General features: G+C 48.9%; 2 protein-coding genes across 2 annotated transcripts; one reads left to right on the forward strand and one right to left on the reverse strand.

Annotated features, from left to right (window-relative positions):
- Nucleotides 1-866: 866 nt before the first annotated feature.
- OPRL1 (opioid related nociceptin receptor 1) lies at nucleotides 867-4,148 on the forward strand. The gene is made up of 2 exons (XM_026862238.1): nucleotides 867-1,386; nucleotides 1,658-4,148. Exons 1-2 carry the CDS (start codon nucleotides 1,041-1,043, stop codon nucleotides 2,179-2,181), a joined length of 870 nt encoding a protein of 289 aa, XP_026718039.1. The 5' UTR covers nucleotides 867-1,040; the 3' UTR covers nucleotides 2,182-4,148.
- Nucleotides 4,149-15,185: 11,037 nt separating this feature from the next.
- On the reverse strand, nucleotides 15,186-16,545 carry NPBWR2 (neuropeptides B and W receptor 2). Its single transcript, XM_026862165.1, has one exon. The coding sequence runs from the start codon at nucleotides 16,350-16,352 to the stop codon at nucleotides 15,354-15,356; it is 999 nt and encodes a 332-aa protein (XP_026717966.1). The 5' UTR covers nucleotides 16,353-16,545; the 3' UTR covers nucleotides 15,186-15,353.
- Between the last annotated feature and the right edge of the window lie 4,306 nt (nucleotides 16,546-20,851).

Consider the following 20,851-nt stretch of genomic DNA (forward strand, 5'->3'; position numbering starts at 1 on the left):
CGAGCTGAAAATAGCGCAGTAGTTTATGGGTTTAAGTGTCGCCCTCGGATGAACTTGCCCTCTGTTAATAACACCCATCATTGTCTGCCATTTCTGGCAGTATCTCTGCAAAGGCCATTAGTGTAGTAGATGGTAGATGAGTTGTAGCTTTCAAATTATCTCTATCTGAGCCCTTGTTTTGCCCACGAGAGGAACATTTTGGAGCTGAAATGTTAGATTCAGTCAGAGAGTCATCGCTGAGTTTCCGTTTCTGCAGACTCTGCATGCGTCCTCGGGTCGGTGATCGCATCGTTCTTCGCATCATTTCCCATGTGTAAAAAGGATGTGATTACCATTAGAGCAAGGTCAGTCGTCCTTTGGGGCAGTCCATTCATGCGATAAAGTAATATCTATATTACATTTCTAAATGACAATCCCCTCCTGAAGTAGAGCTGACTCATGACTTTATCCGCAAACTACTCCTTTCTCTAGAAATATCCACTGTGATATTTTGATTTTCTGCTATAAACCTCATTCCTCACCGGCTTTTAGCTGCCCCTGGCTGGGGCTGGCCATCTTGCCCATTCTGATTTGTTTGCTCACATTAGCCATAGTCTTTGGCTATGCGCCCATACAAAATGGCTAATCAACTTACCCCTGGGCCTTTCAAATCAGCTTACCAGGTAAAGCTCTCACCAATATTTGTAATAATGAAGCCGTATCTGATGAAATCCTAGATTAGCCTTACTGAAGTCATTTTTCAAAAAAGCACGGTCTGAGTTGACAGCCTCAGGCTTTCATGGTCCTCCCTGGCAGTCTAAGGGCATCAGCTGCTGCCCTTGAAACCGGTTCGTGGTGGTGTGGGAGCTGCGTTGGGCTGTGTGTTGATAAGCGTGTGGGAGGCAGAAAGGAAAGGGTGGTGTTCTGTCTCTTGTTACATAAGAAAAATACAGCATCTCCTGAAGTGGCAGAATGCCCTCTCCAGCAGACTTCAGTGTCTTACCCGTCGTGGTAGAGGGAGCTCTAATAATGGTTCATTCCTGCATTTCAGATTCACCAAGATGAAGACAGCAACCAACATTTACATCTTTAACCTCGCTCTGGCTGATACCTTGTGCCTGATGACCTTACCCTTCCAGGGTACAGACACGTTCCTTGGCTTTTGGCCCTTTGGCAATGTCCTCTGCAAGATCGCCATCTCCATAGACTACTACAACATGTTCACGAGCACCTTCACCCTGACGATGATGAGCGTGGACCGTTACATTGCTATCTGCCACCCTATCAAAGCGCTGGACATCCGCACTCCCCACAAGGCCAAAGTGGTCAATGTCTGCATCTGGGCGCTGGCTTCCGTCTTCGGCATCCCGGCAATGGTGATGGGGTCTGCGGAGAATGAAAACAACGGTCAGTACAAACGCCTCCCCGGGGTGGGGGGATGCTGGTGGCCAAGGGAGCCCATGGGCTCGGAGAGCCATGGGAGAAGGGTTCCGGTTTCATCAGTGTCGTGAGGTCTCTGTTGTAAAGCCGTCTTAACTCTGTCCTTTCTGTCCTTGCCTCTCTGTATCACTGCTACTGCTTTTCCAGTATTAAACACGCCTAAGCTAAACTGAATGTGCTTTTCTTCTTGATACGGGTTTGCTGAGCTTCCTTTCCTTTCTATTTTTTTCACTTGCAGAAATTGATTGTCTAATTAAACTCCCTTCACCCGTGGATTACTGGGATCCAGTGTTTGGTATCTGTGTCTTTCTCTTCTCCTTTATGATCCCCGTGTTGATCATCACCATTTGCTACAGTCTCATGATCAGACGACTCAAGAACGTCCGTGTCCTCTCAGGCTCCAAGGAGAAGGACCGAAACCTGAGGCGCATCACCCGAATGGTCCTGGTGGTGGTGGCAGTCTTCATCATTTGCTGGACTCCCATCCAGATTTTCGTGCTGGTCCAGTGCTTGGGTGCCAAGGCAGAAAGCGAGCTCGAGTTGGCCATCTCCTGCTTCTGCACCGCGCTGGGGTACGCCAACAGCAGCCTGAACCCCGTGCTCTACGCCTTCTTAGATGAGAACTTCAAGGCGTGCTTCAAGAAGTTCTGCTTCCCCACTGCCTTCAGGACCGAGCTCCAAATGTCCAACAGGATGTGCAGCATCGCCAAGGATGTGGCTTATGCCTGCAAGAACTCGGAGGGGACTAACAATCCGGCCTGACTAGGCATGGAAATTCCCATGGTGGCTGTCGCCCAGCAGAGTCCAACCACCCCCACATCAGAGCTAACTCAGATAACGGCTCTTTAGCAGGACCTCAAAAACTCTGAGAGCTGAGAAACCGAGGAAACTATTTTTGGGGGTTGGGAAAATCGGATACTGCAAGAGCGTGTGGAAAAAGTGAGCCCATTCGATGCATTTTTAATTCCAGCGCACCCTGCATTAAGGAACGCGTTTGAAATAAGCCCTTTGATTCCTGCAAAACCCTGGTGGTTTGCAACATTATTGAGAATTCAGGAATTAAGGTTTAAAACAGGCATCGCTCCTAGGACTTACACTTCTGCTGCTGGAAGACAGACAAAATGCAAACTACTCCATTTCTTTTTTCCTCTCTGAGTTGTTTAAGATGCTCATGTGGCTCACCAGCCGCTCGCGTGCGGGTTTTGTTCCTGCAGCGTCGCGCTGAAATTAGACTTTGCTAAAGCCAAAGTGGGCAGCAGCCATCAGACAAAACCCAGGATCATCTCCAGGATGAGTCATCACGAAGGGAAGGATGCGGGGAGGGAGAGGAGGGAGCTGGTGGAAAGGAAAATTCAAAGTGCCCCGCGGCGAGGAGCCTGGGGAGAACATCAGCTCCTGCAGGCAAGGTCTGCAGTAAATCCCTCCACCTCGTGAGGGGAGCAGGGACTGTCAAAACTGATGAACGCAGCTCAGAAGAGGAAGGGGAAAAATAAAAAGATGAACACAAATCCTTGTTTACATGCTGCTATTGCTTTTTTTTTTTTTTTTAATCTTATATTTCCACTGTAATAATGAACAGAATGTGTCTGTACATACACATCTCTCTAGTGCTAGAGGTACAGGATTTCGTCTTGCCAAGCATGCCTTGGGGATCTTCCTCTGCGAGAGGAGGGAGGAATGAAGTGGCCTATGTCTACATGTATGTGTTTGCTGGGGAAAGCCATTTTGGAGAAGTCAGAATGGCAGCTGCTCCAGAAGACACGGACATTTCTGGTAGGAGAGACAGCCTAAAACAGTCCCACCTGCTCCACATGAGAGAAGTGGTCCACAAACCATACGAAAGGTGGTTTTGTTTGTTTGTTGGGTTGTTTGTTTGTTTGTTTGTTTTCCAAATGAAATGATGCTGAGAGCAGTTGGGAAATGCTGCTGAGGTACCACCCCTCCTGCCATCCACAGACTGATTTTTTTATTTTTATTTTTTCCTGCTCCTAATAGGCCAGAGCTTTGTGTAAAATGAAATTGCCCCATCACTTCATTTGATAATGAAAGCATTCCTGAAGAGTTCAACCCCTTGAGTGCCCTCTGTGCCGGTGGGGACAGCAGACTTGTATTCTCCCTGTAGCACAACAGCCCTGGGGAGAAATCTGGGCGGTGGTGGCCAGCGGTGCTGATGGGGAGGCAAAGCGATGACCTCCATTTGGAGACGGGAGGTCAACTCCACCGCCAGAACCGGCAGGGTTGTCTGGACTGTACAGATTTCATGTGAATATATTTCTTGTGCTCTGGTCTCCGAGAGTCTGTATTTTTAATGTATTGATTTGCCAATATTTTAATCCTGTCATGTTCTTTATATATGCTGTATAAAAGAATCCAATGTTATATTTCTATGTAAAGTGTTTCCCTTATGGTTGAGCTTAAAAAAGAGATGCAATTCCAGTGTCCCACATATAGGACCCAGATCCCTTCTGAACTGCTCACGCTGGGAGGATTTTTATGCTGATTAGCATTTGATTGGGAATCTGGATGGATACCAGAGCAATCTTTGCAATTAGCGCTTCCCTTGAATAATGGAGGGGGAAATCTGGGCACTTTAAGCACTTTGCAATAGATTTTATTTTATTTTTTTTCCTTTCCCCAGGCACTCTCCAGGAAATCTCATACAACCCCCAAGCATGCTAAGGAGAACTTCCCAAGAACCACACTGCTGGCAAGCTGCATCCATGCCCTTGGGGAAAAAAAAAAAAAAAAAAAAAAAAAAAAGACTTTGGTGGGTGGTTGTGTTTGTAGATACAATTAGACCTTGAGTCTTGTCAGCCCATCAAGGGTCTGACAGGGCACCGGGTCCGGCTGTGTGTGAACCTGGGAACCCAGGGCTGGGCTTCTCTTGCAGTGCCATCAGGGAGCAGGAGAGCATTTGTTAGTGGCTGTGCAAGGAACAGCCACCCTCCCTTTGTAGTTCTTGGTTGGGTTTTTAAATAGATCTCCGTCCTCTGACAAAATACACTGGTGTTTGGCATTTATTTTTTTTTTTTAAATAAGGATTTTGTTATAACGACGATGCTGCAACAATCTGACGTAATCGAGTACTCAATACGTGTGTGTTTCCTAAGCTTTTGGGTAATCCCGTGGCCCTTTGCAGTGAATGTGTTTAGGCATTCTGTTCGATGCTCAGTGGAGTTTGTTGTAAGAGGAGCAACAAAATAAACCTGAAAGCAAATGCTTTATTGTACCGTGCCTATGGAATTAAAGGCTTGCGGGCAGCTGGCCAGCTGAAGCGCAGGCTCTCGAATTCTCGCCTGAAATGGTTGTGTTGGTATGATTTCACAATTACTGCGATGTAAACTGACAGTTTCCTAGGTGGCTACTTGTGTGCTTTAATAAAGGAAAATAAAACTCCCTGTACTTTGAATGCCATGGAGTCTGACAGACTTAAACTGTGTGGATTGTTTCAGCCCCTGCGCTGTCGCTAGCTCTGCACGTGGACTTATTTTTCCAGCTCAACCCACTGCTGAGTGCCTGTGATAACGCTGAAGCATCCAAATCGTTTTCACTGAGGTCAGTGAGAACTTTCGTTACGCTGGCAACCTGGAAGCAGAAGATGGGAGAAGGCTAGAAAATTGGTGGTTGGGGATGAGGGTGAGCTCCCGGTGAGCCGGCAGCTGCCTTGCTGTTAGAGGTGAAGTCTGATAGAGCACTAGAACAAGCTCTTCCCGCATCTCCCAGGAGTTACGGGGTGAGGCGTGACCGCGGAGAACACAGAACTGCTCTGAAAATGAAGCCCAAGGAATATTCTGTAGCCAGGAAAGATGGATTAACCCAGGGAGTTGTGCAATAAGGAAAGTGCCTTCTCTCTGAACCGAGATCAATATTCCTACACAGGCACATAAGTATCAGGAGAGTTTTTTTTAATTAACAGGGTGATTTTCTTTTTTTCTTTTTTTTTTTTTTTTTTTTAAAGAAGAAAGAAAACTGGTGGGAAAAAAAGTTGAAATACTTATTTCTTTTCTAGTTCAGTTCATTATAAGTACCCAGGGGTGAGTTCTTATGGAAAAGCCGTAAAGCAAAATGCTTTATTCAGTACTATGGGATTTATTAATGTGCTGAGTGTTCTCCTTGCTGCTGCTGGCTGGAGACAACTGCTGGAAAGGCCGAGGAATGGATGAGCTGGGGGCTGAGCTCTCCCCTGGGATGCTCCTTGGTCACAGCACTGGCACATCTGGGCAGATCTCTGGCTTTGGAAGGATGCTCTGCCCTGGTGTCCCAGCTCCCCTCTTCTCCCCCTGCCCAGGACGCTCAGCTGACAGCTTTTCTCACAACATGGATCACAATTTCTAAAAGCAGAAATAAGGTGCAGAATTTACCCCTTCACTGAAGTCTGGATGGTTTTATGCCCTGGGAAGAGCTTCCCCAGGGAGGTGCTGAGTTATCCCGTATGGAGCTGCAGGCCAGGCTGAGGTTTTAGCTGGTTTGGGTGAGTATTCGGATGGAATCACCCTCCTCACGCCTGCTGCCCGTAGGAGCCACAAAGCCTTTCACCCACCCCGAACGCCTCTGCCCCACACGGAGCCTGGCCCCCAGTGCTGGAGGCAGCTTGAGCAGGTGGAGGAAACCCCAACAGCAGAAAGACAGAAGCTGCATTTGCCCCACACGGTGCCCGTTGCTCTGCAGCTCGGGACTTGCCCTGATGAAGGCACTACCTGATGCTGAGCAGTTGCCATGTCTATTTTTCCAGCGTGTTTTCAAGAGGAGTTAGATAGTAAATATGTCTTCTTTTTTCCTTTTTTTTTTTTTTTAATTTTTTTTTCTTTCTTTTTTTATCCCCCAGAGGAAGATCTGCTCACTCCTTGAAGAGCTGTGACTGGGCTCTGATCTCTCTCTGGCTGCTCTGGGATGACATTGTTGGGTAGGACAACGTGTGCCCAGAGAGAGATGCCTCTCACCCTGCAATGTGTTAGAGGAAAGGTGGGTGCTCTCCGCAGTTGTAGCCTCTTTGTTTAAACAAAAAGGAGCTCCAGAAGCAGCTGGTTCTTATCTGCTCCGAAGAGGGACTCTCAGACTGGCAGCAAAGCAGGCTCTGCCAGAAAACCTCCGGTTTGCTTTCCCACTCATTTCCCTGTGCTTTCCTCCAGCTATTTTTGAGGCTATTTATGCATAAGCAAATTTCTCCCTCCTTCAACAGGGAGAACCTCCTTTGGACAGATCCCGAGCTGCAGCCCTGATTGTGCATTCACGGCTTCACACCATGTTTCCATGTGAATCTCTGGCAGCAGAGCTTCGTCGCTGTGACTTTGCAGAATCAGCTGCTAATTCACATCCCTGATCTTCACCTCTTCAACCCTGCCCAGGGCTGTCGGAAGGACCAGATCTCGCTCCCTGGCCGCCTCCTATGCTGAGGAGAACCCCGAAGCTGAGATGAGTGGGATGGAGGTTTGCAGAAGGGAAAACTGTCTCAGATTCATGGTGATAAGTCTTGTGAGGTGGTGAGGCTGGAAGAAGGGAGAGAAAATGGAAGGTGAACCTGAGGCTTCAGCGTCGGTGCACGACCCAGGAGTTGTGGCGCTGCACGAGGAACAGAGCTGGGCTATAAGAAAGCAGAACATACGCTGCGGGACGCCGTGGGGATTTTTTGGGACGGGGATGTGATGTTACTGGCTCTGTAGCCCCTCCTTGCCGTGACTGAGCTGATGCATGGCTACTTTGAGTGCCCCACAGTAACCGCATGCACCTGCCCTCTTGCCCATTTAGACTGGGGCTACACACGACCTCTCCTCAAAGCAGGTGTGTTAAGGCCATCACTCATTTGAAAGAAGGAGTTTTAGGATTTTTCCAAGCACAGGGACTGTTTCTGGGGTGGGGGCGCTTTAGGTCAAAGAGTCCCACAGCTCACAAACTCCCTTTGTTCCTTTTTTTCAGTACCCTGAAGCCTGGATAAATTACATGACAGATGAAATAATCAATAAATAGAGCAAACATGGTTGTGTATCTTGGCAACGGTGATGCTAATCAAGCATGTAAACTGACTTTGCTCTCTCTCTCTCTCTAATGCAGTGAAATCCCAGCTGTCTGCAGAGAAGGAGTGATGCTGGCTCCCTGCAGTGCTGGGGGACACGGACAGCCCTTTCCTCCTCCTGCTGCCTCTCCTACTACACACAAGGTTTCTACTTCAGCAACCCCAAAACTCGCTAAACGCTTCCTGGGGTAGAAAGTGCACAATAATATCCAACACCAGCTGGGATCACCTTCACCCAACCCTTGGAGGACATCTCTCAGATTCAGATTCTTGGCAATTCGGTCTTCCCGTGGTTGCGCTGCTGGAAGGGCCTCCAGGAGCAGACCCCATCGCTCTGTGCTGGCACGTGGCCTCACTTGGGTTCTTCCTGAGTAGTGAGCAGGTCGGATCATTTGTGGGTCCGTACAGCGCGGTCTTATACATGCCCTCGCCTCTTGCTCCTGCTTCGCTTTCAAATCCTCGTGCCTTTTGCAGTATGTAGGTGCTGGGTGGGAAATCCCACCTGCAGAGCCCATGCATTACTGGGGGAGGTCTTGTAACCTATGCAGCCAGCCCACTCTTGCAGCAAAAGGTATTTTTTCCTCCAGTATATGCTATCGGTATATGAAGGGATGCAGCTGCTGTGTGGATGGAGTCCTCCTGCTTGCCTGCAGTGGTCAGGGAGAGCATCTACCACCTCCCTCCCCTCCGGGCCTGCAGCCAGGCAGGATGGGCCGGAGCCAAGAGCTGAGCAGCACCAGCTCTGCCAAACAGCAGATTTTCAGCGAAGTGAAGTGAAGGATGAATCTGCAAAAAAAAACAAGCAGGAAACTTGTTTTTTTTTTTTTTTTCCAAGGAAACCACTGACAGAATTAACATCTTCCCAAAGTCTAGTTTTTTTGTGGCATCAGGTCACCTTCCTCCTGGCCACAGAGAGGAGGCCAGGCAAATTTTGAACTGGCTCTGTCCATTCTATAAACATTGATTTCTCTGTTTTCAGTCTGCCATGTGCAGTGAGTGCTCCAAAAAAGCTCACGCCGTGCTGATTCATTCAGTGACGGGGACTAAAAAACACAAGTTATGTAGTCAATATGAAACCAAGATTAATGGCCTTTTCAGCTTGATTTCCTCTGTGTGAAACAAATCCTGTGTTGCGATTTGGCTGTTTAATGTTTGTTCAGTGTTAGGCATTTAATAGCCAACTTCTTGGCCTGCACAGGTCATTCGTTCACATATTTTGGACTTTCCCTCGTCTCAGCCTTGCACTGATCTTACTTTGCTTAACCACAGAGAAAATTCCTGAAGATAATCACTTGCCTCCAGAGATTAAGTGTAAAAGAGCAGAAAATAAGCCCAAACTCTGGTGCTGGTGTTTATCTTTGCTCCCTGCATTCCTGCGGCGGAGGCTCGGAGGTCGGGAGGGAAAACCGACCAGAGCTGCTCTCCCCACAGTTTGCTTTGGCATCTGCACTGGGGTTTAATTTGAATGTCTTCAGCTGGAAAACTGCCTGTCTTCTGCTCAGCGTGTGCCAGCGGTGCCACTGAGCCCTTTTGCCTTGGGGTATCCCCCAGGATGGTCCATGAGGAGCTGCCCAGCTCTGACCTGCCCTGGCCACTGTGAAATGGTGGCTCCCAGCCTCATCTCCCCGGCTCCTGGCCAGCTTGGAAGGAAGGAGCTCATCCAGGAGTGACCCACGGCGTGGAGAAACGTGCTGTCTCCATTGCACAGCAAAGAGAAATGTAATTACAGGCGTCGCATTTCCATCACCGCTGAGCAGCAGCAGCGGGCTGAGTCTCAGGGGAGGTTTTTCATTGCGTTGAAATCTGACTTTATTAATTAGCAGCTTCTGATCTCATTTGAGGGTTAAGTTTATGAAACCGAATCCTTATTTCTCTGCTTTCCTTGTTCAGCTGCCTGACTGAGTTTTGGCCAGTGGATGCTTTGAACCTTAAGAACTCCCGAGGTGTCTTATTCTTCAGGCACGAGCTGTGAGGATGAAGTGAGGTGGGGCAAGGGGAGATGATGGAGACGTACAGAAACCCTGGGGGGAGACAAGAAAGAAATAACACCTCAGCAAAACTGAAAACGGGGACCGTTCCTCGCTGTTGACGGTCTTACTCCCAAAGTATAGTTTATTTTCCCCTCGCCGGGAAGTTCCCCTTCCCATGTGGGATGCTGGTGGCAGCACCCGGAGCCCCCAGTGTTGCAGTGGAGTGTTTTGGTGCAGCCCCAGATGCTCCCTCCTCCTGAAAAAAGCTTTCCAGCCTCTCTCTGTTTATCCAGTGAGCACCAGACTTGGCTGTAGGCACTTATGGGAGTGCTTGTTGTTTATCTAGACATCAAATATTATTTTTTTTTAAAAAGGGAAAATAGCCACTAAACAGCCCTTGAAGTGTTGGGCTAGTATCTAATTCCACTCAAAGAGCTTTGTTAGATAATTGTAATACTTTTCCGAGAGAAAATAGAGCAATTGAGGCTCGTAATTAAAAGCTATTCAGACAGCTTTGATCTTTCCCTCTGCATCTTCACTTACCAAACATAAATGCCAACGAGAAACTCTTGGCAATATTTACTGTCACTATTCTTGGGGTTTGCCTTTAAATTAGCTCCTCTTCCTCCCCTCCAGCAAAAGGGAGGTGGGGGAAGAGAAATGTGGCAATGTGGCATGTGGCTTTTCAAGAGGGGTTTCTTTGGATTTTATTTTTTTTTTAATGTCTCGTGTCCTGTCACTCCATGATGACAGCCAGCATGGAGCTCCGGAGGCCTCAGAGCTGGGTGTATCACCCCAAAACCGTCTGGGTGGGAAATGTCAAACCTTGAGGTGCTGAGACCCTCTGAAGGCACCAAACTGGGCTCGTTTCTCCCAGAACTAGCACTAAAGCCAGAGGGTCACCGTTTCCTTGGGTTTGCAGTGGGAGCATCAGTGGCACGTCAGGACTGATCGTCCCTAATTGCGAGGACACCCAGAGGCTCCCAGCACCCCATAGGCGACAAGGTGAGTGCCACAGATAAGTCAGGCTGTACAGAAAAGGGACAAATTCTCTCTCTTGGATCGCTTTAACAGTATCCTCTAGAGATCCTTCTGCTTCATATCTCCCATATTCCAAATCTTCTATATTCCTCATCCATTTTTAATCTCTCTTTTTTTTTTTTTTTTTTTTTTTTTTTCCCATCTAAAGATGCTTCTGAGAGCCAGGCCTTCATCCCTTACTGGGGTACTCTTTCTTTTCTCACCTGAAATCATGACCAAGCAGTAGGAGACAGCGTGAGACTGCATAACTACTGGGGGATTATGGCTTCGCAGGGGAACAAGCTGCAGCACAGCTCGGATGAGGACAATTGATTGAAACAGCCATTATTACTTTCTGCAGCACAAAGACTTAAAAAGGAATAGTAATTTCCGATCCTCTCCTCTTATCTCGGATGCCTGTGTTTAAAGCCTGCGGTGGGAATATGAGCCCTGTATGAGCCCTAATTCCTGTTTCTGGGGTGGAAAATGGCTTCTTTATGCCTCTCCCAAGGATGATGAGGCAGAATCCTTCAGGGCTGTCTGTCCTTGTGGGTGCAGCCGGAGCTGGGATGGCGATGTCGCTCCTGGAGAGGAGACAGGCAGGACCCTGCTGCCTTCCTCTGTGCTGCTCCAGTGGGCAGGAGCAAGTGGAGATCCTTCAGCTCCTGCTGTAACCAGGGAGTGGTGAGATTACCTGGCACCTTTGCCCTCATTAAGACATCCCGGACTGTCCTGGAAGGAAATTTCCCCAACTCTGGGGCCGAGCTGATTTCCCTACTTGATGCATGGCCGGCTGGGAAGGGGGTTAGGACAGCAGGGAGCTGTGTGGGTCCCGGCTTCAGCCTCCTGCCACCCTGCAGACCCTGAAAGGGAGGCTTGGTTTAGAAGGGGATTTATTTGGTGCATTGTTAAGAGGATTTATTTCCCTGATTCCAGTCTTCAAGATGTGGCTAATGTGGGCTAGTGTAATCCGCAACAAGCCAGCCCCAGCAGCCTGATGAAATTCAAACGACTGAGCTGGCGTGTGGGTTTTCCCTGGGGGTAAACTTGTGCAACGAGTGGGCAAGTGCCTCCTCGGCGATGGTTTCTGCTCTCCCCCAAACAGCCGCAGCTGCCTGGCCTCGGGTGCCGTGCCCAGAGGCTCTGCCCGGGCATGGGGAGCCCGAGTTTGCGGGTTTCCCTGCAGAAGCACAGTCCCAGCCTTCGTGTGAGGCTGAGCAGCTCTGTGGGAGATGCAGCGATGCTGAGCTGAAAGCAGAGAGTGCCGCTTAGTGCTGCCGAGCTGAAACACAGGGACCCGCCGGACGCTCCACCGGCCGGCACACCGGCCAGCTCAGGGCGCCGATGGGAGCCAGAGCCCCTCCGAGGCCCAGGAGGAGACCTTGGCCAGTGCAAACCCCTTCTCCCCTCGTAACCTTGCACCCTGTAAGAGCAAAGAGCTGATACTCCTGTCTTGAGCGTTTTACATAGAGAAAAGCACAGATGGAGGCAGGACGCTGATGTGAGAGGAGATGCTGAGAGATGGGGCTGCTCATCCGCAGGGAGGGAAGGCTCGGGGGGGGTCTGAGTAACGTCTGTAAATGCCTGGTGAGGGTTGCAGAGAAGAGGGAGCCGTCTCAGTGGTGTCCAGTGGCAGGGCAGGAGGCACAAGCTGAAATATGGAAGATTCCATTTAAACATGGGAAAAAACTTTTACTGTGAGAGTGGTGAGGTACTGGAACACGCTGCCCAAAGAAGCCGTGGCACCTCCATCCTTGGGGACATCCAGAGCCATGTGGACATGGCTAAAGGTTGCTTAAGGACATGCTCTAGCTGGGAACTGTCGGTGTGAGGTTAATGGTGGGACGAGATGGTCTTCAAGGTCCTTTCCAACCGAGATGATTCTGTAATTCTGTGACCAGCTGGAGGTGAGCTTGCTTTAGCAGGGGGGTCAGTCTGGGTGTTCTGCAACCTCAGCCACTCCGATTCTGTGACAGCTGCGACATTTGATTTAAACAGGAAAAGCTCCAGCAAGGACACTGTCAGGCGTGAAAGTGGGTGACTTCAATTTGAAAGGTTCTTTCCATCTAATGAAATAGCTTTTGCACCCAATGAAATATAGAATGCCTTTGCTAGAGACCCAGTGCCAATGGGCAGTGGTGTTGGGGCTAAGTAGGCTATTTGTGTGTGAGGTGGCATCATCTCATCCAGCTTTCTGCTCTCCGAGAGGTTTTCCCCACCTGAGGAGCCCGTTGCCAGCAGGTGGCAACCGTGCTAAAGCAGTGGGTGCCCGTGACCGCTCACCGGCAAGGCTGGCTCTGCTCCCTGGCCCTGCCTGGGCAGCTCCGAGGGGTCACACAGCACCTCTGCACCCCCCCCACCCCACCTGCTGCTGGCACCCGCCTCCTTCCCCGCGATGGTCTGTCAGGACCGCAGCACCCAGCTTTTATTCCAGAATCAGCCACCCTTACGGTCCCCAGCCCTCCATCTGTCAGGTTTTCCTCCTCCAAATCCTTTTGAGTCATTTGATACCTCTTGAGGGCCACCAGCACCTTCTAAGTTCTTCTGATCTCTTCTGCACATCCCTCCCAGTCTCCTCTTGTGACTGGGGTTTGCTAAGCATCACCCCACACACCTGCACACACACACACCTGCACACACACACACGCACACACACTGTCAGGGCCGGGTTTTGAAAAATCCTTGTGTTTGCTGATAGTTGCAAGGTGCAGGTAATGAGAAATAGAGACAAACCAGGAAACTTGGCTCAGGGAACCCTGTGGGCACTAAGTCTGAGGGTTTAAGACTGTGGGCTTAAGGACCCGCCTCTGTGGTCTGTTCTTCATGAGGGCGGCTGAGACCGGGGATTCACGTCTTGATTTTTTACAGCAAATTAACGTTGCAGTTGGTATAAAAAAAAACCCACAACAAACCAACAACAATTCCTGGAGAAGTTTCACCTGGAAGAATGTGTTCTCCTTCATTGTCCTTCCAGAGTTAACACCTTTAATATGGCGAAGGCAACACAAATGATCTTGTGTTCACAAATCTCTCTCGGTTTTCTACAAGGGAAAAATGGAATTGCCATCCTGAGGTGTTGAAGGTTGTCAGTTCTGGTGTTGGGGATCTGAGGGCACTGATAGGACTGAATTGCCCTGAGTGGCCTCAGCTGGGGTCTCCACCCACCCTTTGCCCATTGCTCCGGGAGCTCATTTAAGCTCAGATCTGGTTCTAGCCCTGGTTCTAGCCCTGTCTCCTGGATGGACCTCGGGCTCCTGGTGCAGCCTCATTTTCTGGATAGACCGTGGAGGGCTGCTGTAGGTAGCTTGTCCCCTGAATGGCCTTTGGTATGTACAATATAGCTGGTGTTTAGTCCTGTCTCTAGCCACATCTTCTTTTGTTTTACCTGTCCTGTGGTTTTCCTGGTGGAGTTTGGATGGGTAAGAGCACAGCTTGGTGCTTGTGGATCTGGGGAAAGCTGGAGAGAAAAATTTTAGCTGAGACAGCTTTCTTTAAGTCAGTAATATGTATACCCTATGGGGTTAAAAGGTGTGAGAATAAGCTTTTTACAGACCTCCCGCTTACTGCAGCACTCAGCCAGGCATCCCCCTCTAGGACAAGGGCTGGGGGCAGTTTGGTTTTTGCAGAGGTGATGAGGGGAGTTAGTCTTTGGCATCGCTCTGGCTAAAAAAAGTCTACTCGCTTCTACCAAAGTGCTTTGGTGGTTAATGTGGAGCCAAAATAACAGAGCTGTGGCACTCGTGTTATCCTGGCTGTGGTACATCTCTGTTAAGGACCCACCAGGGCAACAAGCCGTGGTCACTTGGCAGGTGGGTGGTGGAGTGTGTGGTGTGCTCATCCCGCTGCCTGTCAGGGAGGGAGAGAGAGGCTCCCTTGTTGGGAGAAGGAGGTTGGGATTTCCACATGGTTTCGGTGTTTCTGATCTCCAGACTCTTCCTCTCAAGTCCTGGTGCTGTTGAAGTACTTGTACTATTTACCTGTTAAAGAAGGAACTTTATCTACTGTGCTTGCTAGAGGTTTTTCTTGTGCCTTCCAAAACACCTTCATTTTGTAACAAATCTACAGCGTTATATTTTATACCAGGTAAAATGCAATATATATAGCAAAGACATGGGACAAGTAGTTGTCCCTGGTGAAAGAAGGACCAGTCTTTTTTTTTTTTTTTTTTAACCCCATGAGGTTTATTTCACTAATCACTCTTTTTATAAATAAATATATATTTGACACTTTAACAGGAACAATTACTTCAAAATAATTTCTAACACAAATTCCCAAGGTTGCCATAGGATTTGTACGGTCTCTTTTTGAGACCCAAATCTTTCTTTTTGGTTTAACTTGTGTGAGCAGCTCAGGAAAGAGGGGATTTGGGGTGGGGGGTGGAAAATAGTCATCCCTCAAAATCAAACAGAGCCATAGCACACATGTGCACATACATGGACATAGAAGTGGTTTGTTTTCTCTTTCAGATATTCCAAATATCTTGCATCCTCTGTCCATTTTATTAATATTTCATGGGAAGTGCTCGTTAGCTCTGCTCCATGAAACAATCCTCTAAATAACACAGCTATTAGAGCTGAGCATTACAGTAATCTGGAAACCGGTCTCCAGCTTGTCTGTGCTGTACAGCAGATGGCAATAAAGGACCACTGCGCAGCAGCAACACCTCTGAAAAGGAAGTTTTCAGTCCTTAACGCTTCAGAGTGTGTAATTAAAAAATAATATAGAAAAGCAACTTTGAGAAGTTGGGAGGGGAAAATGCGAGAGCTGCAGGTAAGCCGGACAAACCATATTTATGAAGATGAACACACACATACGTTACATGTAAATGAAAGAAAAAAACCCCCATTGCTCATTCGTTAGCCACCCCTTCAGTTGGCAAAGTTGCCCCTGCAAAGCTGTGGGAGGGGAGGGATCTGTGAGCCCCAACCCGCTGTTCAAGAAGTTCTGCATTCCAACATCTTCCGGAAACTTTTCCGAAAGCTGTCATCCAGGAAAGCGTACAGGAAAGGATTCAAGCATGAATTGGCATAACTGAGGCTGGTGATGAAGTAGGATATACCAATGACCACGGAGGTCTGGGGCAAGTCAGTGGTCAAAGCCACGATGGTGGCCAAGTGGAAGGGGGTCCAACAGAAGAGACACACAGCCAGGACTATGAAGACCATGATAGTGACTTTCTTCTTGGCTTTGTCCAGGGCTTTAGCATTAGAGTTCAAGTGCATGTTCCTTAGTTTGCAGAGCATCATGGTGTAGAGGATGCAGATGGTGGATACGGGAATGGCAAAGCCAAGGATGAGGGTATAGATCCTGCTGGCTTTGAACCAAAATCTCTCAGGCTTGGGGAAATTGAGGCCACAGCTCTTGATCTCCAGGTCATCTATGTAGACGTTGGCAAAGATGATGAAAGGGAGAACTATGATGGTGACTAGGATCCAGATGCACAAACTGACAATCCTGGCTGCTCGGTATGTACGATGTGGCATCCTCTTGGACCTGACTGTGGCCAGTACTACCAGATACCTGTCTATGCTCATCACTGTTAGGAAATAAATGCTGGAGAAGATATTGTAGTGGTCTATGGACAAGATGACTTTGCAGAGGACTTCTCCAAAGGGCCAGTAGTGGAGGAGGTGCTCAGCAATATTAATGGGCAAGACAAGTGTGAACAAGTCGTCAGCTATAGCAAGGTTCAGGATGAACATGTTTGTCACAGTCTTCATCTTGGGGGCCTTGAGGATCACATAGATGACAGCGGTGTTGCCCGTGAGCCCAACGGCACAGATGACCGAGTAAATCACGGGGAGGACGACGTAGAAATCGGCTGCCTGCTCTTGGAAGGTAAAGTTGAACCTCAAGCTGTTGTCCAGGTAGCAGCTGTTGCCCGTGTTGCTGCAGGTGCTGTTCAGATCATCCCAAAGAGAGCTGTTTCCCATGCCTGCTGGTCACAAACTGCTCTCAGATGTCATTGAAAGCCTTGCTAGCCCAGAAGGGAGAGCTTTTTTTTTTTTTTTTTTTTCCTGTGAGAAGCAACTGCTATCTCATTTAGGACTGGGTTATTTCCAAAGAGTGGGTTGTGAGGCAGCATGGACCATCTAACTTACCTCTCCTGTCCCCCACCATTGGAGAAGTTAGATTCTGGAGTGATTGGGGGGGAAAAAGAGACAGACATATAAGGCTCAATAAACAAACCAAACAAGAGAATTATAACTCCCTGTGTAAGTCAAGGAACTCTTCTCTCTGAGAGCATCCTGGCGAGCTTTGGCTTTTCTCTGCTGGGGAAGTCAAGTGGCTCCAGTTCAACTGTCTGCAGCAAGTGTCCTCAGAGCCGGCAGGAACAGGGAGGGCAGAGAGGAAGCTTTGTGCCTGGTCAGCTCCTCACAGCACTCGAAGGACTTGAGGGGTGGCTGCCGTTTCCCTTGCGCAGCACTTGCTTTTCCACGCTGGAGCAGACGCGTTGCAGTGTCTCATTAGTGCCAGTCTTTGTGTCGGAGTTCAGACTCTCTGCATGGACCGAGATGTCACAAATAATGAAGAAGTTTCTGACACTGCTAATCCCCGTTCCCAGGGTCCCCTAGTAAAAGAAAGAAGGGCGGGGGAATAGAGTTCAAGGAGTATTTTCAAAACTGAGGTTTAAAGGGGTTTAAACCACAATTAAAGTAAGCAAGGTTAGGTTATGATCTTATTCAATATGAAGACCATCTCCGTCACAAACAACTGTGGCAGCACATCAAACTTGGCACAGATGGACAGCCAAACCTGTAAATCTGAAAAGTTCAGGATTATTCAGGGAAGATTATTCAGGGGGGAAGAGAGAAATACCCTGAAAGCAAATCCACTTCAGAGTCAAAGCAAGGATTACCCCATCTGTTTACATCTGTTGCTACATCCATCGCTATCGCCTGAGCCATACTTCCAAGAATTCCTCCGCAGGGGAGTGAACAAACAACCGACCCCCTCCCCGGTTGAAGATCAAAGTCTTGGCAACTGGTCCCCAGGCTCCGCGCAAGCGAAGTGCCCCACTCCGCTTGCGTTCCGTTGTCGCGTGTCAATCAAGCGAGCAGGACCAGCAGCGCTGGGGATGGAGGGACGAAGTGCCCCTTACCTGGCGAGCGGCTGCTCCTCCGGCACCTCCTGCTCAGCACTGTTGAGCCTCTTCTCTCAAATCCGAGTTGGAGGAGGGTCTGTGGGATGCTGACGTTACCCGCCTTGGCGATCGTATCAACATGGTGGCTCTGCCTGTGCGTTGCCCGTCTGAGCAATTAGTACTTGTTCACGCCAGGGAAGCGGGTGGGGAAAAAAGTTTTCTCTCTGCAGGGCTATTTAAATAGTGAATAAGGTAGCTGCTGGCGAGCAGCTGATGCTCCAGGGCTGCTCTCTTCAGGAATGAGGGAGATGTTGAGGGGCACAGGCAGCACCCGGGGCTGGCAAGCTGTGGCTGGCTGAATGAGGGATGTGTGAAACAGTGGGAAGGGGGCGGTTAAACTCCTTCAATAGGGAACGCTGGCTGAGTTTAACAAAGGAAGATGCACAAATGTAGGGAGAGGAGGGAGTAGGAGGAGGGGACACAATATTACAGTGCTCAAAAGGAACAAATAAACAGACCTACCTTGCCAGATCTTGCTGGTTTCAGCTGCTCTGGGGGAGCTCAGCTGTTTTTTTTTCCCCAGCTGGGTCTCTGCTCCAGCTTTGGAAATGCAACTAAATCCTTTAGATGTGCATCACAAGGTGCTGGAGTCCTGTGAAGCTTGACAGAATTGCACCCCGGGTTATACAGCAAAGCCAGCGACGATGTAAGATCACTTTACCTTCGTGTCCCTGTTAAAAAAAAAAATAAAAAAATCAAGGGTCTTTATGATTCTCCTTTAGTCTTTTAAATGTATCCCCCAGCTGCAGGTTGCCTGACCTTTGTTTCAATCCAGGCGAGAGACGATGCAGGCATCCGTCAGCGCTGTGCCTGGCAGCGTCGTTTAACCGAGCGGGTCAGCCCGCTTGTGTGAGCCGTGCAGCCCCGAGCTCTGTTTGACTTTGCTCCTCTTCTGGAAACGTTTACCCTTTCCCCGCAAGATTACCGTGCTTCCGTAAGTGGGTGGGAACAAAACACTTCGTTGCACTTGGGGAGGTAAATCCTTAAGGCCGTGGGTATTACTGACTTTTCAGCAGATGGTGATTTTTATTTTTTTTTTTAATGGCCAGTGTACAACTATTACAGATATTTTCTGTGTGTTGGCCAAAACGTGACCGGCTGTTAGGTCTAAGCAAAATCAGACAGAAGTTAAAGATTGCCTAAGAAGATGCCTAGGGACAATATGGGTGGTATTTCTTCAGATGGAAGACCCCCAGAGCCCTCCTTTTGCCGGTTTGGGCTCAGTGTGTAAGCGCTTGTGAGGGAAGCAAGGTTTCACTAGGTCTGCAGGGAGGAGGCAGTTTCCCAGGAATTGCTGCTGGTTTTGTCAAAGAGGAGAAAATAATGGAAGATAGAGAATTTCAGTAGAATGTGAGATGAAAATTTACTGATCTGTAACTACTTCCCAGGGCAGAACAGCGTAAAAGCATTTTGCATTGAAAATCCATCGTGGCTTTTTTATTTTTTTATTTTTTTTAGTATAAAGCACATCTCTTGGGGCTCTGGGAGATCTTAAAAGCTGTCCTTTCACTCCCCAATCTATGTTATCTTGGAATCGGCTGTCATGCTGCCCCGGTCGGTGGCTGCGTGCCCAGGTGCTGTGTGTTTTGGGACACGCTTGGAAGGGGATGGGAGTCTGGGGGCAGGGGAGGGCTGCAGGGGTGGTTGGGCACCTGTGGATCGCGCATGAGCTCTGCCTGCCTGTGCTGCCTTACTTCTCATTATCTGTAGTGAGCACAGTCCTCCTGCGTGCCTTGGTTAGGATGCGTTTGATTAAAACTACCTTGTCAGAGATGAGATGGAGACAAAGAATTTAATCTTGTTGTCTAGTGTGAGTAGAGGAGGTTTTGTGTCTTTTCTATCCCCACGGCCTCTGCTTTCCGAGCTGTGCTCCTTGTCTAGTTCCTCTAACAGACTTGCACTAAAACTCACCTGCTTTGGGGAGGACGGTTGCAAGCAGATCTTAATTCATGCATGAAATTGCTTTGCAGCAGGAGCACTTCCATCAACAAAAAGAGAAACCCTTCCCTTGTGTTGGCTCTGGATCCCCCCAGAGTCAGTGGCTGAGCACAGAGGAGGCACGCTGTGTGTAATGGCATGATGTGAACAGGGAGCGCCTGGAGCGAAGGCTGAGAGGATGTTTTATTCATCTTGTTTTCTCTGGCTGGGTGTCCCTTCCACTTGATTATAAATATTATGGTGGCTCAAAGCCCTGAAAAATCAAGCGCTAGTTTGAAGTTGCCGTCACGAAGGACGCAAGCTGTCTTTTCTCCCTGAGCCACTTGGACCTGTTCTCATGCAGGCAGCTCCATCACCAGCATGGTGCAAGAGGGACAAAGTTTGTATCCCTGGCAAAGCCACGCTGTGGAGATGGACTTTGCCTCTTGAAACCCATGTTCACCCCGTGCAGCTCGAGATCCCTTGCAATGTTAAATCAACGGTGTTTTGTCGCCTTCATAAAGCTGACGTGCTGCCGACTCCAAAGGCCACCCATCATTTTGGAGTCAGGGAGAGCTGGGCTGCCATGGGTGCCTGGGGGCATCAGGAGTGCCTGGCACTGGTGTGGTTGAGCTGCACCAGCAGCTCACACCTCACTGGGGAAGGGCAGAGCAGGAGCTTGCTTCTCCTGGGCTGCTTTTGGAGAGCACTTCAAAACGTCTGCTTGAACGACGGGATTGTTTCCCCACCAACAGTGTGAGCGATGCTGTCCAAACCCTCTGAGGTGCTTCAGCCCTCCAGCATCTTGTCTAAAGAATTGTTATCTAAGGCAGAAAGCTGCTGCCTCTAACCAGGTTTCAGGCCTTTCAGGGAGGACTTCTCCCAGTCACGAGGAGTGAAGCCTACCTCACCTCCCTTGTTGATCCATGGGGCAATTAAAGAGGATGAGTTCCTCTGGATCAGCCCCTGAGATAAACCCTTCTCCTTTTTCAAAGTCACAGTAATCTTGTCTGGAATTATTTTTGAAACTTTGTTGAATTAAGGCTGCTTTTCATTCTGTGCAGAAGCCCCAAGGGGAGATGGAACCGGGCTTGCTGGAGGGGTGACTTCACGGGGTAAGGGAATGAGTGTGTTCTTCCTGCAAGGGCTCGCAGGGATAGGAGACATGTTCGGCCACTTAAAATGAAATGAATTACCTGCAGGAAAGAAAACAGACTTGATTATTTTCTGCTCTGCAGCGGGGTGGTAAAGTTGGATATTTTTAATGCACCTGTGCTGCTGCTGCCTCAAGTCACAGATCACCCGCTGATCAGGCAGTCGCTTTCCAGGACTTTTTCACCTTCTTTGAAAAGCATATTCTTGTCTTTGGAA

This window comes from Athene cunicularia (genome assembly GCF_003259725.1).
Source record: "Athene cunicularia isolate RWA chromosome 20 unlocalized genomic scaffold, athCun1 chr20_part1, whole genome shotgun sequence".
Lineage (NCBI taxonomy): Eukaryota > Metazoa > Chordata > Aves > Strigiformes > Strigidae > Athene > Athene cunicularia.